The sequence below is a fragment of the Mauremys reevesii genome, linkage group 16, assembly GCF_016161935.1.
Source record: "Mauremys reevesii isolate NIE-2019 linkage group 16, ASM1616193v1, whole genome shotgun sequence".
Classification (NCBI taxonomy): domain Eukaryota; kingdom Metazoa; phylum Chordata; order Testudines; family Geoemydidae; genus Mauremys; species Mauremys reevesii.
Window position 1 is genome coordinate 43,289,646 of NC_052638.1, and position 16,684 is coordinate 43,306,329.

At 49.5% G+C, this 16,684-nt stretch overlaps 1 protein-coding gene across 18 annotated transcripts in view; it reads left to right on the forward strand.

The window, feature by feature from the left end:
* ZFHX3 (zinc finger homeobox 3) overlaps window positions 1-16,684 on the forward strand; it is a 1,205,541-nt gene that overhangs the window by 1,164,746 nt on the left and 24,111 nt on the right. For all 18 annotated transcript variants that reach the window (XM_039503280.1, XM_039503282.1, XM_039503284.1 and 15 more), the window contains 2 exons: window positions 8,928-9,061; window positions 9,294-9,494. In XM_039503280.1, the coding sequence (XP_039359214.1) occupies window positions 8,928-9,061; window positions 9,294-9,494 (335 nt within the window). The remainder of the gene's footprint in view (window positions 1-8,927; window positions 9,062-9,293; window positions 9,495-16,684) is intronic.

Below are 16,684 nucleotides of genomic sequence, written 5' to 3' on the forward strand. Positions count from 1 at the left end.
GGCATCCCCCCTTTAAAATAGAGAGAGAGAATCCCCCCGTGCTGCAAAGCAAGTGTTGTCTGGCATAAGCACTGAAGAAGTAGCCTCTCAGAAATGCTTTAGGAGGGTAGAATGCCTTGCAGCCATACTGCTTTCAGGTATGGGTGTGAGGTATATGTCTTCTCTGTCTGTGGAAAGGTATATTCTTCTAACCTCTTTAGTTCTTTAAACCTTGAGATGAGCAAATCCATGCACAAATTACCTCCTGCTCAGGACGTTTATCACGTTTTCATTTGTTTTCTTGAGCGGAGCCCTGGTCTGCGAGCAGGATCTCTCCTTGGCCCCTAATTGTGGCATGGGGGTATGTGTGCTGGATGAGCAGTGGTTTGGAGGAAAGTGAAATACAAGGTTTTCAACACTTTTTTTTTTTCTGGAAGTTTATCTTAGTCTACTCTGTAACAGATGAGTAGGTCAGACTGACTGTGTGTGATGTGGTAATTAATACACATTCTTTTCTAAGTCTGTTTTGAAGCTTTATAGTCAATCACTGAGTGTGCTCAAGAGTGATGCGGTTTGCATGCTCCCTTTCTCCACAATGTAAAGGAGTTCTTAACTCCCTGCTCTGTGACAGTGTCCCACCACTAGTTCCATGATGACTGATCCTAAGATCATTCATGTACTTAGATCTGACATACCGTAGGTTTGGGTGGGTGTCAATTAGCAGTAACTTGGTCTCAGTGTTGATAGCCCAAATGGGAATTTTATCTTTAAAAATACTCCTTAGCATGTCTCTTGAGGCATACATTTTGAGAACACTGAAAACAGCCAATTCATCTTCACACCCCTCCTATGGAGTAAACAAGTATCCCTATGTTAGAGAGGTTAAGGCTGGTAAGCCAGATCAGCTGCACTGAGGAGCACTCGGAGTTCCAGGGGAAGGGAGCAAACTGAATTTAAACTCTCTTTTGCCGGGATGGTTCCTCAGCTGAAGTTAGTGGTCTGAAATGTTGCTATATCTTGTTCTGACTGCCTGTGGCTCCAGGGAGCCATTATGGAAGACAGAGGTCACCAAAACCCAGGGATGCCCCAGCCACACCTGGCCATGAACCCAGCAATAGCAGGAAGGTTAATGGGGGCAGCTCCTGTGTCACCAGAGGATCCCCCTATTCACCAAGGGCTGGTGTAGAGACAGGCCTATGGCTCCAGAAGCTGGCTACACTCGTTAGGGCAGCTTAGTAGCTGCAGATGATGCAGAGCTGCCCTAACAGCCCAGATGCTGTTTTCAAAAGGGTGCACTAATTTAGGGTGCTTCAAACACCCACGGTCTGATGTTCAGAGCAGCCGAGCATCCACAGTGCCAACTGACATCAGAGAACTGCCAGCACTCAGCACCTCTGAAAACAAGCCCCTGTTGTCTGAAGCTGGGCTCCCAAAATTAAAGACCACCTCTGAAAATGCAGGTGACTTCCCAAGATGTGTGAGTCAGCGGCATTGCCAAAATACAAGAACCCAGGATTTCCTGAGTTAATTGCTCTAGTCTGCCATGGATTACACCAAATCTTATTCCTGTGGAAGAGGAGATCATATTTTTGGAAATTTCCAAAGATTGTTTTTCCCACATGTTAGCCATAAGGTTTGAGAGAGATGGTTGTTTTTTGGGTTTTTTTTTTGACAAAATTAAGTAGGTCCTTAGTGTTTTATTTACAAAACCATAAAGCATTTGAATTCTTTACCTTGGAAAAGTGACTGTGGCACGTTCCCAGTAATCGCTTGAATCATTTACTGTACGATAGCATATTTATTTTCCCTTGTCACTGTGCAGGTGACTTCCATACACAACTCACAATAACACTCACCAGAAGTTACACAGATATGTTCTCTTGCGTGTTTCTCAGAGAAGAGACCCCGGTAGATTCTAAGCACAGAAGCTTTTTCCAAAAAATAGTTCTGATAATTCAGTGGGAGTTTAATGTGACATCTTATCTAATGTCACAAGTAACCCTCTCAAAGCCAGTCCCTGCTCACTGAATGTCTCCTGCAATGTTTCGATCACAGTTCATTCCACTGAGTGAAAACCAGAAACTTACGTTGTCAGTAAAGGACTAGTTCTGTTTTTATGTTCCTTGTTACCGACAAGAGGTGTCATGAAGATCATGGTGATAAGTCTGATTTCGACCACCAAATTCTGGGAATGTTCATTCTGAGCTCACCTTGGGAGCCTCAGGCCAACCTAATGTCTCATACCGTAGATACTAGGGGTGTGGCAATAGCAGGGCACAATAGGGAGACTTTGGGTAAATAAAGCATTGCTTTAGACTTTAACACAGACTTTTGTGTTTAATTACGGTTACCTTGTCCACATTTAGCCCATGAGAACATCCATCTTCTGCATGTATATTTTTACATTTAATGTATATGAAACAGGTGGTTAAACTGACAGATAATAAATCTAGGAAGGGGAGTTTTTATCCTGTAGGGACTCTTCCTGCCACAAACATTGCAGGAGAAGAATCACTAGATGCCTGTTGCACTCAACAAATAGTAGTTAAAGGGTTGAAGTGAAAGTTGATAGAGCCCAGAGAGTCCCTCCCCAAACCATGCTGGAGACCTAATTATCAGTCAGTGCAAGGGGCCAGGGCCAGATTTACACCTTATATGCCCCTAGGCACAGCATCTTCAGCACACACACACCCCTCGCCCACAGACCCCTCCACAGACCCCACCACAACTGTACAGCACCTTGCACACCACTACCCAGCGCCCCCCGCCCACAGACCCCCCCCCACTGCCCAGTGCCCCACCACCACAACTGCCCAGGGCCCCACACAGAGACCCCACTGCCTGGCACCCCAACACACATAGACCTCCCCCACTGCCCAGAGCCCCTCCCTCCCCAAGACTGGAGGTGACTGTGTCTGCCAGGCTGATCGCTCTGGCCCCTCGGTCATGGTGCGAGCAGCCAGGCTGGAGCAGGAGCAGGAGCAAGGCCTGCCCAGGCTGGGCTCCCTCAAGTCGCACTTGCCTGGCAGGGCCTGCGTTGGACTGCTGAGCTCTTCCCCTGCCACAAGGGCCTGCTTCACCTTCCCTGCTGGTAGGAGCGCCCAGCAGGGCTGCCTGGGGCCGAATCCCCCTCAGCCGGCCCTGCCCCCTGCTGGGACCTGGGAGCAGCAAACTGCATTTTTAGGCACCCCTAGAACGCTGGCGCTCCTAGGCATGTGCCTACTGTGCCTCACTGGAAATCCAGCCCTGGAAGGGCATCCTAAATCTTGTAGGGCTCTGTGATTCAAGTCCCCATGCCTGACTGTGTGCAGACAGAGCTTGGGGCCTGATGCCTGACTTCCCGATTGTGGTTGACATTTTAATGTCGGAGGTCAAACTGAAGAGTGGACAATATCAGCAGTAGTTAACCTTCTTATTGGGGCCACTCGCCTCACGTCACACAGGGACCAGCCAAGGCAATTTAACACTGGATCATCTTCCACTGCCACAACGAAGGAGTTCTTGCTAGGAATTGTTCTTGGGAGGGTGGGGGCTCATGAAGCACAGCCGGGCTCAGTGCTATTCTCCTGTCACACCATGAATCAGATCTGGAGGACTCTTTCCCGTGGCGTGGGGTGGGGCAGGTAGGTAGGTAATCTTCACCCACAGCCCTGATGCTCCATTTTGTACTGTGAGATTACTTTCCTTTCCCCCTGAAAATAAAGTAAACTTCAGTTCTGTAGAAATCTTTTTAAAGAAGCTCCATCTCTGATCCACAAGGGAGGTTTTAGATTCAAACAGCAAGTTTGTGAGTTGAATAAAAGTTCTTGCTACGTGGGCAAGACAATGGTGGGTGCGTTCTGATGTCTGTAGATTTACCATGAAAGCATTGACTTCTTTTACACTAATAAGCTGTAGGATTGGCCTTTTTTTAGTAGACTGAGCAGCACAAAGGTCTTAATGGATCCTACACATGTTTTTGGGGTATGTGCTTAAATTTGACACAGAGGCATTAGACCACTGTAGGAGCACAGGACTAAATATCAGAGGTTCTGCAAGACAGGAATTAAGTGCATTAGCAGAGCTATGTGACGAAGAACTTGCCAATCATCTGTCCTGGCTCTCGCCACTATATCACTTGGACACATTCAGGAGCACTAACATTCATCAAATCCTCTCTCCATGAGAATGACACAGGTCCTTTTATGTCCATTCATAGTGTCTGTCTGACTCCCTGTTCCTGGAACTGGTTTTGCACTCTGTTTATTTTATGAATGCTTAGTGTTGGGGGATTATTAAATGTGTGAATTAGATTTCCGATTTTAAGGCACATTTTGGAATAAATCCCACCTCGGTAGCTTTGAAAGGGTTTCTGGCTTGTGAATGACATATCTGAGCTGTACACTGACTGCAGCTTCTGAAGTGAAGTGTGGTTGGTTCCACAGCATCAGGTTCACAGTGTGAATAAGAGATTGGGAACAAGCTATGGGGGAACCAGTCTAAGAATGTTACAGCACCTGGTTAATCGGCAGCCAGTCTATCATGTTAAATATCCAGCTGTCATGTATCATCTTTCAAGTGAAAATGAATAACTCCCATGAAAGGTGAAATGGGTTTGAAGTCGATTCTTCGAGTGATTGCTCCTATCCATTCCAGTTAGGTGTGCGCGCCGTGCGTGCACGGCATCTCGGAACTTTTTTACCCTAGCAACACCGGTGGGCCGGCTGGCGCCCCCTGGAGTGGCGCCGCTATGGCGCGAGTTATATACCCCAGCCGGCCCGTCCGCTCCTCAGTTCCTTCTTACCGCCCGTGACGGCCAGTTGGAACTGTGGAGTGCTCTTTGTCCTCCACGACCCTAGCTTTCGCTTCTTGTTTGTACATAGTTAGTTTAGTGATTAGTTTTACAGTTTGTTAGTTAGATAGTTAGTGTTAATAGATAAGGTAAAAGGGGGGTTTTCCCCTTTTGCCTCACCCGGTGCGGGCTCATGCCCAAAGCACCGGGCTTTAAGCCCTGCGCTGCGTGCCAGAGGCCTATGCCCGTCGGAGACCCGCACGACGCCTGCCTCCGTTGCCTGGGCGAAGGGCATAGAACAGATAAGTGTTCGCTCTGTTCTACATTTAAACCGCGGACTCGAAAAGAGCGGGATATCCGCTTAAAGCAGCTGTTGATGGAAGCGTTGCTGCAGCCACCGGCACCGTCCGCGCCGGCACCGCGGGCTTCCTCGGTACAGAGCGCACCGGCGGCACCGAGCCGCTCCGGCTCCACGGCACCACAGCCTCAGAAAGCGGCTACGAAGTCTCGGCACCGCTCGCTTTCGCCTTCGAAGAAACATAGGCTGGCGAAGGCACTCGCGCAGGCTCGCGCTGAGGACTCGGCGAAAGCGGTTGCGCCACCTGCGGCCCCCGCGGTGACCATGCACAAGCCGTGCACCGGACTTTTGACTCCGGCGCCGCAAGGCCCGTCGAGTCCGGCGCCGCCACGCTCCCCGGTACCGTCCGTGGTTGAGCCCCGACTGCCGTCAACGCCGGAGACATTCTCTTCCGCGCGGGAGCTGATTCAGCTCATAGAGGCACCGGGCCCCCGGCACCGCCGGTGCGGGCTGTCATGTCGGCGGGAAAGCCGGCAAGAATGACCCTGCCACTGTCTCTGGACAGGCGACATGGACGACACACCCGGTCCCGGTCTCGTTCCCGGTCCTACGGCAGGTCTCCATCCCGTCGCTCGCGATCTCGGCACTGCTCACCATCGTGGTACCGATCGCCGTCGAAACGTCGGTCGCAGTCCCGGTACCGCTCGTCATCGCGGTACCGGTCGTACTCCCGGCGCCGCACGAGGTCCAGGTCGCCATCATGTCGGCACCGCCGGAGGTCGCCGTCCCGGCACCGTAGGTCTCAATCCAGGTTGAGCTCCTGGCACTGGTCGAGCTCCCGGCACCGTGACGGACGTCACTCCCGGTCGCCATCCCGGTACCGAGCGGACCAGCATCGCTCTTCGCTGCCATCCGGGGACGGCCTGCCTCACTCCGCAGCGCACTCCGTCAGCGCCTCGGCACCTCCATGGCCATCCCGTCCCGTGTCGGTCGCTTCTGGGACGGAGGGCTACGGACTCATGCCGCCCACCCCGCAGGGCCATTCTCAAGGGGCGCAGCCGTGGGGCTTCTGGGTTCCCTGGGCCCAGTATGAGGCTCAGGGGGTGCCCTTCCCCCCGAGACCACTCGCGTCCGAGCGCAGGGTACCAGAGGCGACAATCAGCCGACCGGCCCCTTCGCCGCCTGCTGCAGATGCTATGCCGCCTGAACCCCAGGGGCACGCGCAGACCGACCCCCCCGACGAGCACGCGGCGGATCCCTCTTCGGAGGCGGTCATCCAGGGCTTGTCCTCCTCGTCCTCGCCTGATGAAGCGGTGGCCGGAGCGTTGACGAAGGAGCCTCCGCCCATAGACTTAAAAGCGCACCAAGACCTCCTTCGCCGCATGGCGACGGCTATGGCTCTGCCGATAGCGGAGGTACAGGAGGACGAGGACCCCATCATAAATGTAGTTGGAGCAGAGGTGCCAGTGCGAGTTGCGCTGCCTTTCGTGCGGACAGTGCAAAAGAATGCCACTGCTCTCTGGCAGACGCCTGCGTCCGTCCCTCCTACGGCCCGTGGGGTTGAACGCAAATACTCTGTCCCTCCCACGGGCTATGAGTATCTGTACACGCACCCGACCCCGGACTCCCTGGTAGTCCAATCGGTTAACGATAGGGAGAGAGTTCACCTGGCAGCGGTGTCCGCCTTTCGTCCCTCCGTGGAAGGTCGGTCCATCTTCTCGAACCAGATGGTTTCCTGCTTCCTCAAGGGCCTGGACCGCTTGTACCCGCCGGTGCGGCGTCCTGCCCCGAACTGGGATTTGAACCTCGTGCTGGCCAAGCTGATGGGTCCTCCGTTCGAGCCATTAGCCACGTGCTCCCTGCTCTACCTCTCCTGGAAGACAGCCTTCCTCGTCGCCAGTACATCAGATAGACGAGTCTCTGAGCTTCGCGCTCTTGACGGTTAACCCGCCATACACTGTCTTCCATGGGGACAAGGTGCAGCTTCGCCCTCATCCGGCCTTCCTCCCGAAGGTAGTATCAGCCTTCCATCTCAACCAGGAGATCTTCCTCCCGGTGTTCTTCCCGAAGCCACATGCCTCGCCTCGGGAACAGCAGCTGCATACCCTCGACGTCCGCAGGGCGCTCGCTTTCTACATCGAGCGGACTAAGCCCTTCCGGCGTTCGCCCCAGCTGTTCGTAGCGGTTGCTGACCGCATGAAGGGAGAGCCGATATCCTCCCAGCGGATTTCCTCCTGGGTCACTGCGTGTATCCGGACCTTGCTACGAGCTGGCTCGCGTACCACCAGGCCGCCTCACCGCACACTCGACAAGGGCGCACGCCTCATCTGTTGCCTTCCTGGCCAATGTTCCAATCCAGGACATCTGTCGAGCGGCCACCTGGTCCTTGGTCCACACCTTCGCCTCCCACTACGCGTTGTTGCAACAGTCTTGAGACGACGCAGCCTTCGGCTCCGCGGTATTACACTCCGCCACGTCTCACTCCGACCCCACCGCCTAGGTAAGGCTTGGGATTCACCTAACTGGAATGCATAGGAGCAATCACTCGAAGAAGAAAAGACGGTTACTCACCTGTAGTAACTGTTGTTCTTCGAGATGTGTTGCTCCTATCCATTCCAGACCCGCCCTCCTTCCCCTCTGTCGGAGTAGCCGGCAAGAAGGAACTGAGGAGCGGACGGGCCGGCTGGGGTATATAACTCGCGCCATAGCGGCGCCACTCCAGGGGGCGCCAGCCGGCCCGCCGGTGTTGCTAGGGTAAAAAAGTTCCGAGATGCCGTGCACGCGCGGCGCGCACACCTAACTGGAATGGATAGGAGCAACACATCTCGAAGAACACCAGTTACTACAGGTGAGTAACCGTCTTTTATGAATGTGTTCGGAGGGGGGAGGGGGGGGTTGTAATATCCCTGTCTTTCTAGTTTTTAAATAATAGATGTCCTAAAAACTTACTTACTCCAGGTTACCAAGATACAGGGTTTATAGGATGTGCATTCTGGGAACAGCGTCAATTTCCTGGAATATTTTCTGCATTGAGCTCTGATTCTGTTGCTTTTATGTATACATTTGAATTTGAATACCATTGCTTTGTATTAACGTGTTTAAGGTTTATGTCTAAACAGCCATTCTTGGTGTCCATATCGGAGCCAGTCCCACCGCTGGTGATAGGCCAGGCTCTGTCACCCAGACTTCCTGGGGATTTCAGTGGGACTGCTTGGTGGAGAGTAAGACCAGCCATGCCCTCTGCCCAAATGCTGAGTGCATTCCACACTCTGAACTCCCTGCTGCTGCCAGTCTAGGAAAGTGAGACTGAGTAGGACCCAGATGTGAATCTTCTGTGTTGCACCTACCACTGCCCTGGGCTGGCTTTAATGAATGAATGCCTCACAATGCTTAGCACGCTGTGTATGAACCTTTCTGCACTCAGGGTAGGAATCTCATCCTGCATTGTCCTCTGTATAGCCAACTCCTCTGGAAGGAGGGGAAATCCTGACACTCAAGCGCTGACATATGGCCAAGTGGTCCAATCTCATATGTAAACACAGGAGAAGACTGTCTTGCATCTACTAGATTTTAAGCTGACCCAGGGAGTCCGAGTGAGTGGTTGTGCTTTTCTGCTTGTAGCTGTATGGATCTGTCACAGTTCCTTATTTCTTAGTGCCAGTAATGCCAGATAGCAAGAGAGAAACTCGTACTTTCTCCCTAGCATGTTTAGTAAGATGCCACTTGGCCCAGATGTTCCTTCTTGTCAAATCCTTAGATTGTTTGTTTCAAGAAAATACAACAGCACAGATGGAATTACTGATCTTTTCATCCAGCATGAACCCCTTTAGAGCTGGCCTGATGGGGATGTCCTAATGCAAATCTCATTTGTCTTTGCAGCACCAGCCAGCCAGGCAGACAAGGAGCTGACAGAGTCTCCAGCATCCTCCAAACGCATGTCATTTCCCAGCAGCTCTGAGTCACCTCTCTCCTCTAAATGGTCAAAAACTTCAGAGGAGACCAAATCAGAGCAGGTGAGGCACAGGAGCCCAGCATTACTTCCTGGAAAGCCATAAAAATCTGGAGGCTGTTAATTCACTTCCCAGGTGTTTAGAGATAAAGAAAAGTGGATGAAAAGGTGGTGATTGAGTGGTAGGACAAAGGCACAAGATTATTACAGTCAAGCTGTAAGGAAGGAGAAAATATAAGCAGTGATTGTGTCAATCATGTGATTCAGTCAGCATGTTTTGTTTCATCTCTCTATAGATGTATCAGTGTCCATACTGCAAATACAGTAACCCCGATGTGAACCGGCTGCGGGTACATGCCATGACCCAGCACTCGGTGCAGCCCATGCTCCGCTGCCCGCTCTGCCAGGACATGCTCAACAACAAGATCCACCTGCAGCTGCACCTCACACACCTGCACAGTGTGTCACCTGACTGTGTTGAAAAACTCATCATGACGGTAAGTCTCTGGGAGCCAAAGTGCACCTTCTGCCTTCCCAGCAAGAGTGAAGTTGTCTTAGCATAAATGAAAGGGCCTTGCCTGTGCCCATGGGCACTGGCTAGTTTTGATGTAACCTGCTGATCCAAGATCCCACTCTTTGATCCTAAAAGAATTTCTCTTGCTTTGATTCTTCTCATCCCCGTGTTTGGGTATCGTGGTGGTCGGCACAATCAGGAGAAAGAGTTACCATGCGGAGATACTGAGAAGAATATTCAGTAAACATGCTCTCCCTCAACCCTTTAAAGTCACTGCAAAAGTCAAGTCTTAGGTGGAGGCTTGTGGGAGAGGCAGCAGTTCGTGTGACTGTGTTGCCTCCAGTGAAGAAGAGAACAAGTGCTTCCATGTTAACTCCCTCATGAAACTGGACAGCCGGGGTCGTTAAAGTGATGGTTTACAGGAAATCAGGAACTAGCATTCTGTTTAAAACAGAACTGGGAGAAGCAACAGGTTTACTGTCTTTGGCAATTTTATCATTCTTGAGGCAAGGGTGCGGCTGGCATGGGATGCAATGCCTCAGCGGAATTCACACTGTACACTTCAGTCAGTGATCGATGCTCATCATAATGGGGGTAGTAGGATCTGTTCCTTCAATGAGAAATCAGTCAGTCAGAGATAACGTAACTTTTTATTACTAACAGATCACTTTTTTCAAGGCAGCTATAACAACCATGTGGATATTGTGTAGTTGGCCCATGTGAGATGGATAATGTGTGGCTGTAAAATCCTGTCAATTCCTTGTTTAAAATGCCACTGTCAAAATGTTTTGAAATGCCTCATTTTAAATTGAACTTTAAGGATGGTCAGTTAAACTTCTCTGAAGTGGAAAGTTCTTTAGGCCGTTGAAATGGAGGAGATTTTCTAAATATCAAATATTTCCATGGAAATATGTAGTTAGAAATAGATCAATTTTTGTAATTGTTTCTCCAAGGTGGGTTGCGCCTTTGTGCAGCTTTGGCTATCTTCACCAGTGCAGTTTCTCTGCAAGTGTAGCAAAACTTGAGAGATCAGTTAAATCTGGTTCAGTACCAAGATGTTTCTGTCAAACTTTTTTTCCCCTTCTACAGCATTGCTGTAGGTGTCAAACATGGGAGTCCTGTTCTAACCATGTCTCTAATGGAAGCTTTTATCCAGCATTCTGTTGGTCTCCAGTTAATTTGAGAAGGAAATTAGCATTACAGTACATGATGGGAAATGTCCTTTTTATTACATTTCTAACATTGCGGTGCTCAAGCTGTCATTCTGAACAGGCTTTTTGTACGAGCGACATTCTCTCGGTCATGGACTGGCTGATCGGGCACTTGCTTTTACAATGTCTCTGTAGAGCACCTAGCACAATTTGGCTTCTAAGTACTGCAACAATACAACTAAATAAAAATAATCTTGTAGGCGCACCTGTCTTTCCAGTATTCCAATCCATGTGTATCAGGGCACAAGAAAAAATGTCCAGTGGTCCATGTTTCTCCTTAGGTGGCATTGTTTGTGGAAGCACATGATCTTGATCCAGCACCAGTCTTCCTCTTTCCCCTTTGGTTTCTGTCTTTTTCTCTCCTTCCTCCTTGCTTGTCAGATTTCTCCTTCCCTCTGCTGCTTTTCCCCCACTTCCTCGTCCTTCCAAGTCTGCTGCCATATCCCCCTCCCTCTGCCATGCCTAGCTCAATTCCTGGCGGGCTGAAGGAATGCTGTGTTCCGCACTGGAGAATGGTTCATTAAATGCCAGAAGAGATGCTGTGCCTGGCAATCAGTGTTGGTCCAGGAACATCTGGGAGAGATTTATGCACCACAGTGTGGGAACCATGATCTTGGAACACATCAACATCTAACAGTGTTGACAGGTCCCATTACTGCCCCCTCCAGTAAATGCCAAATTTGGGTACTTCTGTCCTCAGTGAAAACAATAATAAACAATACAGAAATACCCAGGGGCTTTGGAATGAGAATGTTAGTTAGCTAACATTTATAGCACTCAAGATATGTCTACACTGCAATTAAAACCTGCAGCTGGCCTGTGCCAGCTGACTCAGACTCGTGGGGCTCGGGCTGAGGAGTTGTTTAATTGCAGTGTAGACATTCAGGCTTAATCTCTAGGACCCTCCCCCTTCATACGGTCCCAATGCTCAGGCTCCAGCCTGAGCCCAAACTCCTACACCGCAAGTAACCAGCCCTGTAGCCTGAGCCCCGCAAGCCCAAGTCAGCTGGCATGGGTGTCTAATTGCAGGGTTGACACACCCTCAGAGGCCCCAAACAAGGACAGAGCCCGATCGTACTGAGGCTTTGTATACATTTATATTCAAGGACTGTCCCAAAGAACTGAGATTCTAAGGCAGCTTAGAGTCAAACACAGGATGAAAATATTTTGTCCCTATCATGAAGAGAAGAAATTTGAGAGCAGTGAGTAGCAGTAGAGCTTCTGCCATACAAGTGGGAGTCCCCAGTGTGCCAAGAGTGCTCTCCATTGTTCTGGCCTAGAGAAATGAGGTCAATTTATGAGGCCTTGTCTACACCTACAAGCTGTACCAGTTTACCTAAACTGGTTTAAAAACTGACGTGGTTAAATTGGTACCGCCTCTTGGATGGGCACTCTGTCATGGTTAAGAATGCCTTATTTAAATCGATATACAGAATTCTTCAGACCATTTCGTCGGCAAGCAATTCAGTTAGATTGGTGCACCTTCTGTGTGTGATCAAGACCTCACTCACCCAGTGATTTAACAACCCCCGCCCAGGGCACCTGGAGTGCTCCAGCCTTCTGCTGAGATCAGAAATCCCATCAGAAAGGATGGGAGTCTCCTGTGAGCCCTGTCCCATGACTTGTTTCTTTGTTCAGGTCCATGAAGCCTGGGCTGCTTTTCTCTGTGGTGCTGGGGAAATAACACCTGGGGAAGGGGGATGGTCTACGTGCTTTGAATAAAGCAGACGGGGGCCAGGCAGATATTTTCCTTTTGCTTTAAATGGCAAACAACATGTTTTTTTTTAAAAAATAAAAGAAACAACCATTTGTGGTGGACACAGAAACACCGTAAATTCCTAATTTTGCTCATTCCAGCCAAGATTCCTGTCTCAATCTGAAGGCACCGAGACCCAGTTCGTGCACTATAAGTGAATTGCAGCCCAATAAATGGGAGCCAGGTTGCTTTTGACACGATGTCTTTGCGTTCAGTATTTGAAGGAGGCTCAAGTTAATAATACCTTATCAGACGCCTTTCAGGAACCTGCAGTGTCTAATATGTCTGTTGCCATAGTAACAGCTGCTTGCTTATGCTCTGCATCTCATATCTGTGTGTTTCTTGTCCCTCTCCCTTTCATATCAACAAGCAGTTTGGGTGACTGTCCTGCTGGGAACAGCCAGAGGCACTAGCCCTCCTTTCTGAGAACTGATCCTCTCAAGACACTCTGCTAGTCCATCAGTGGTGGGGGGCGAGAGAAACGTGTGTGATTGGTATGTAGAGGTCCCGGAGCTCAAAGGCATGTGTGCAACAACCCCAGCATCTAATGGATGGGGAAGACATAACGTAGAGAGTTTTTATACAGTAAGTGAAGCTCCCAAGAGACCCTGACAGCTGAAGGAAACATTCCATGCAGCCCCAGTCCGTCTGCACCAGTCTTCTCCTGCTGCCACTTGATTACGCTGGTGAATAAATGTGTTTAAAATTTGTTTTCTATGGCATTTCATCTGCTGTAAACTACTCTAGTCGTCTTTCCACACAACAGCCACTTCACTAGTCCTGGACCTGCACCGCTTTGGCCAAGAGCTCCTTAATGAGGGTGAAGTGCAGTTCACTTCCATAGTCAATTGACAAGACTGATGGGCTCGAAATAGGAGAAGGGACTGCTTCCCAGGCAGCCTCCAGTAATGGGGAATTCTCCCGCCTCCCTCTCAGCTTCCTTTATCTTTCCATAAATCCCTCTACCCCTCCATTTAATTCTGTTGTCAGTTTTCTTGTCCCGTGTTTAAGGTGTCCTTCCATTGTTCCCTGTCGCCAGCTCTCTTTTCATCTTTTTCTTTTCTCTCTTGCTCCCAAAGTAATTCTTTCCTGTTCCTGCCATCCTCTCTCCTCTCTCACTATCTTTATATTCTTTTCTCCTTTTCTATTGTCTCCTCTTACTGCTCTCTGCCTTCTGCTGTCAGTCAGTTTTTCTCTCTCCCTCCCTCTCGCGCCCTCCCTCCCCCTTCTTTCTCACTCTGTGTCTCGTTCTCCATCTCGGATGAAGGTAATGAAAATAATCGGGCTTCATTAATTCTGAGCCCTGTGAGATGATAGCCATTTGGAGCCATGTTTGCCAATTAGATGGTCTAAATTAGAAGTGACCTTGGTATACTGCCATCGCTTTGCCTTTCTGAGTCTAATGAAGCTTTTCACTCCAGCCTCCTCTCTCTCTTTGTAATGGAAATTCCCTCCTTTGTCTGGTTCAGGGACCTTGCATTGCATGTGCATTTCCCCCCTGCATGGACAGAGGGGATATTAATGTAGCTCCTCAGACCCTTGCTAGAGAGGTTATTTTTAAATCTAAATTATTTTGGCCATGTTGAGGGAGCTCATGAAGAGCTACCTAGAACTTCCATGGGATTGGCTCTGCATCCCAGACAGGCAGAGGCAGCCAGTGGGAGAAGGCAGAGCTAATGTATAGAATATTGATCTCTTGTCATTGTCCAAAGGTGGGTACGTGGCTTTGATGGGTCCAAGAACCATGTTACATATGTAGGGTCAGAATAGAGGAGAGACTGGCCAAGATGGGAATCTCCGTACGGATGTGTTACCACAAGACAGTGAGAATCCTAACCACCACAGCTCAGGCCTCAGTGAAGCCGTGCCTTCTGAAAACCCCAACTGTAAGCTTTGCTGAGCCTTAGAAAAGGGTCTGGTGTGTGGAAGTGGGAGGAGGGAAATGTGAGAACAGGGACGAACAGCCATTTACTGAGCACAGCATTGCTGGCAGAGTGGAGTTTGTACCGAGCCCCTTGTCCACCCCCTGAACTGTTAAATTCGGCTCTTACAACAGGCTCTCCAGCGCTGTCACTTGAAGAGTGTGGGTGTGGCCCAATTTCAGCAGGATTCCCACACCGAAGGATCATACTTCTCTCAGCCATTTTGGACTGTCTCGTCTGAGGAAGCAGCTTACGGAGTCCTTTTCAAAAACAGCAGCAAGCTCATTTTCTCTTGAGGATTAGCATTTGAGCTTAGTCTCTGTGAGAGAGGACAGTCTTAAGGGAGACAAACAGGACAAGGAGAGAGGAAATCTGTATTCAATTTCTGCTCACTTTGTAACACTGAGCAATTGGACCAAACTTTTCCAAACTGGCCACTGATTTGGGGTACCGGGTACACATACCGGAGCCTGCTTTCCAGAGGGGCTGAGCACCTATAGCTTCCACTGGCTTCAACTGGAGTAGTGGGCACTCAGCATCTACAAAGACCAGGGACCACTTTCACCCCTCGCATAAATACTCACTAGCCAATTTCATCTTGGGGCAGCAGGAAACTGCATAAGAGGCATTGCTAGGATAGGAAGGAAACATACTAAGGTCTGATAGTACTGGGTATACATTTCCTGTGCAGGTGATACCATGCATAGCCTACACGATAACATTGTCTAGAAGGCTGACTTACAAGAGAGCCAAGAAGTGGTAGCGTATGGTACCCTAGGACACATGCCTACATACTGTGGGGATGGGCAGGTTAGAAATTCCAAGAGTGAACTAGATAATTATTTTCTAGAGCTGAAACATGCAGGTGACTTTCAGCCCAGATAGAAAAATGTGACTCTAACCCCAAGGGGATGACAATCTGATTTGAACATGGTACAATGAGTGTGGCTAAGAAACAATAGGGAAGTGATAGAGGGAGATTGTGAGCTCTTTGGGGGCAGGGACCATCTTTTTGTTCTGTTTGTACAGCTCCTAGCACCATGGGGGTCACGGCTGGGGCTCCTCGGTGCTGCCCCAATACATAGAATTACTAAGTCTAGGGTTACACCAGCAAGCGGACACAGTGATGCATTGCGGTTGTATACATATCTCAGGGTTGTTTTAATACCTTCATATTGGTGCATATGATGTTGGTGTTGTGGAAGCACTAGAGAAACTTGAATTAGGAAATACAAGCGTTTAGGAGTCTGGAAGACTGGAGCTAAGGTTAGTTCCCAGCTATTGCTGGACCAGCTGAATGGGAGGTGACCACCTATGAGCACATGAAAGAGCACATAAGTGAACTTCCCCTACAAGACTCAACCCTCCACCGCCCTTCCACCCATGACAGTTACACCATTTAAATACAGACAGAACCATAAACAGTATAAAATATCATTTACCTGGTTATCTGTGATTGGCAGCCAGGATTCAGTGCCTTCCTTTTCACCTTATACTCTGATTATTTATTTGTATTGTGAAATCACCAGAGTGTGCCAGGCCCTCTCTGCACGCACAGGAAGCCATAGTCCCTGCCCCAAAGAGTTACCGTGTGGAAAGAAAACAGATGAAGATGGGGGCTTGGGACCCAGCCTATATGCCAAGTGATCCGTTTGATGAGTGGTCAGGCAACTTCCTCTGGGAGACACATGGGGCGTGGGAGGGGGAAGGCCCCCACCAGGAAGATGGCTGCAGCAAAGAGGGCAGCTGAGCTGAACTGGCAAATAACAGAGGTGGGGAGATCAGGCAATAAGCCAAGCACAGAGCTTTGCATTCAGGGTTTTACTTGCCAGTGGGGCCCTTGCACAGCTTGTCCTGAATACACAGACACACACAATTTCTCACTTCCTGCCCTTCTGCCTTTGTCCCAGTTCCCTCTAGGAATTTTCTGCCTTATAACAATTTCCTGTAGCAAAATGGGTGTGGGGAAGAAGGGGGGAGAACTGAGGCTGTGGAGATGCAGGTAGGTAAAGGTAATTACTTAAGCACATAGAGGGGCAGGGCTTACTGGTTTGCAGGCCCAGATTAAGATGCAGAGGAGCATGTGAGGTTGATGATTATATTTCGGGGTGAGTTAATTGACAGAAGGTGAAGGCAGACAAAGAAACTCTGCTTACTGCCTTCTTGAATCCCAATCAGGAATTATGATTAAAGACGCGGCGAGACAACAGAGCCCTGATGAATTGGTGTCTTTTTTTTTTTTTCCTTTTTGCCGTCATTCACACTTGATTGACTTCAACCTTTC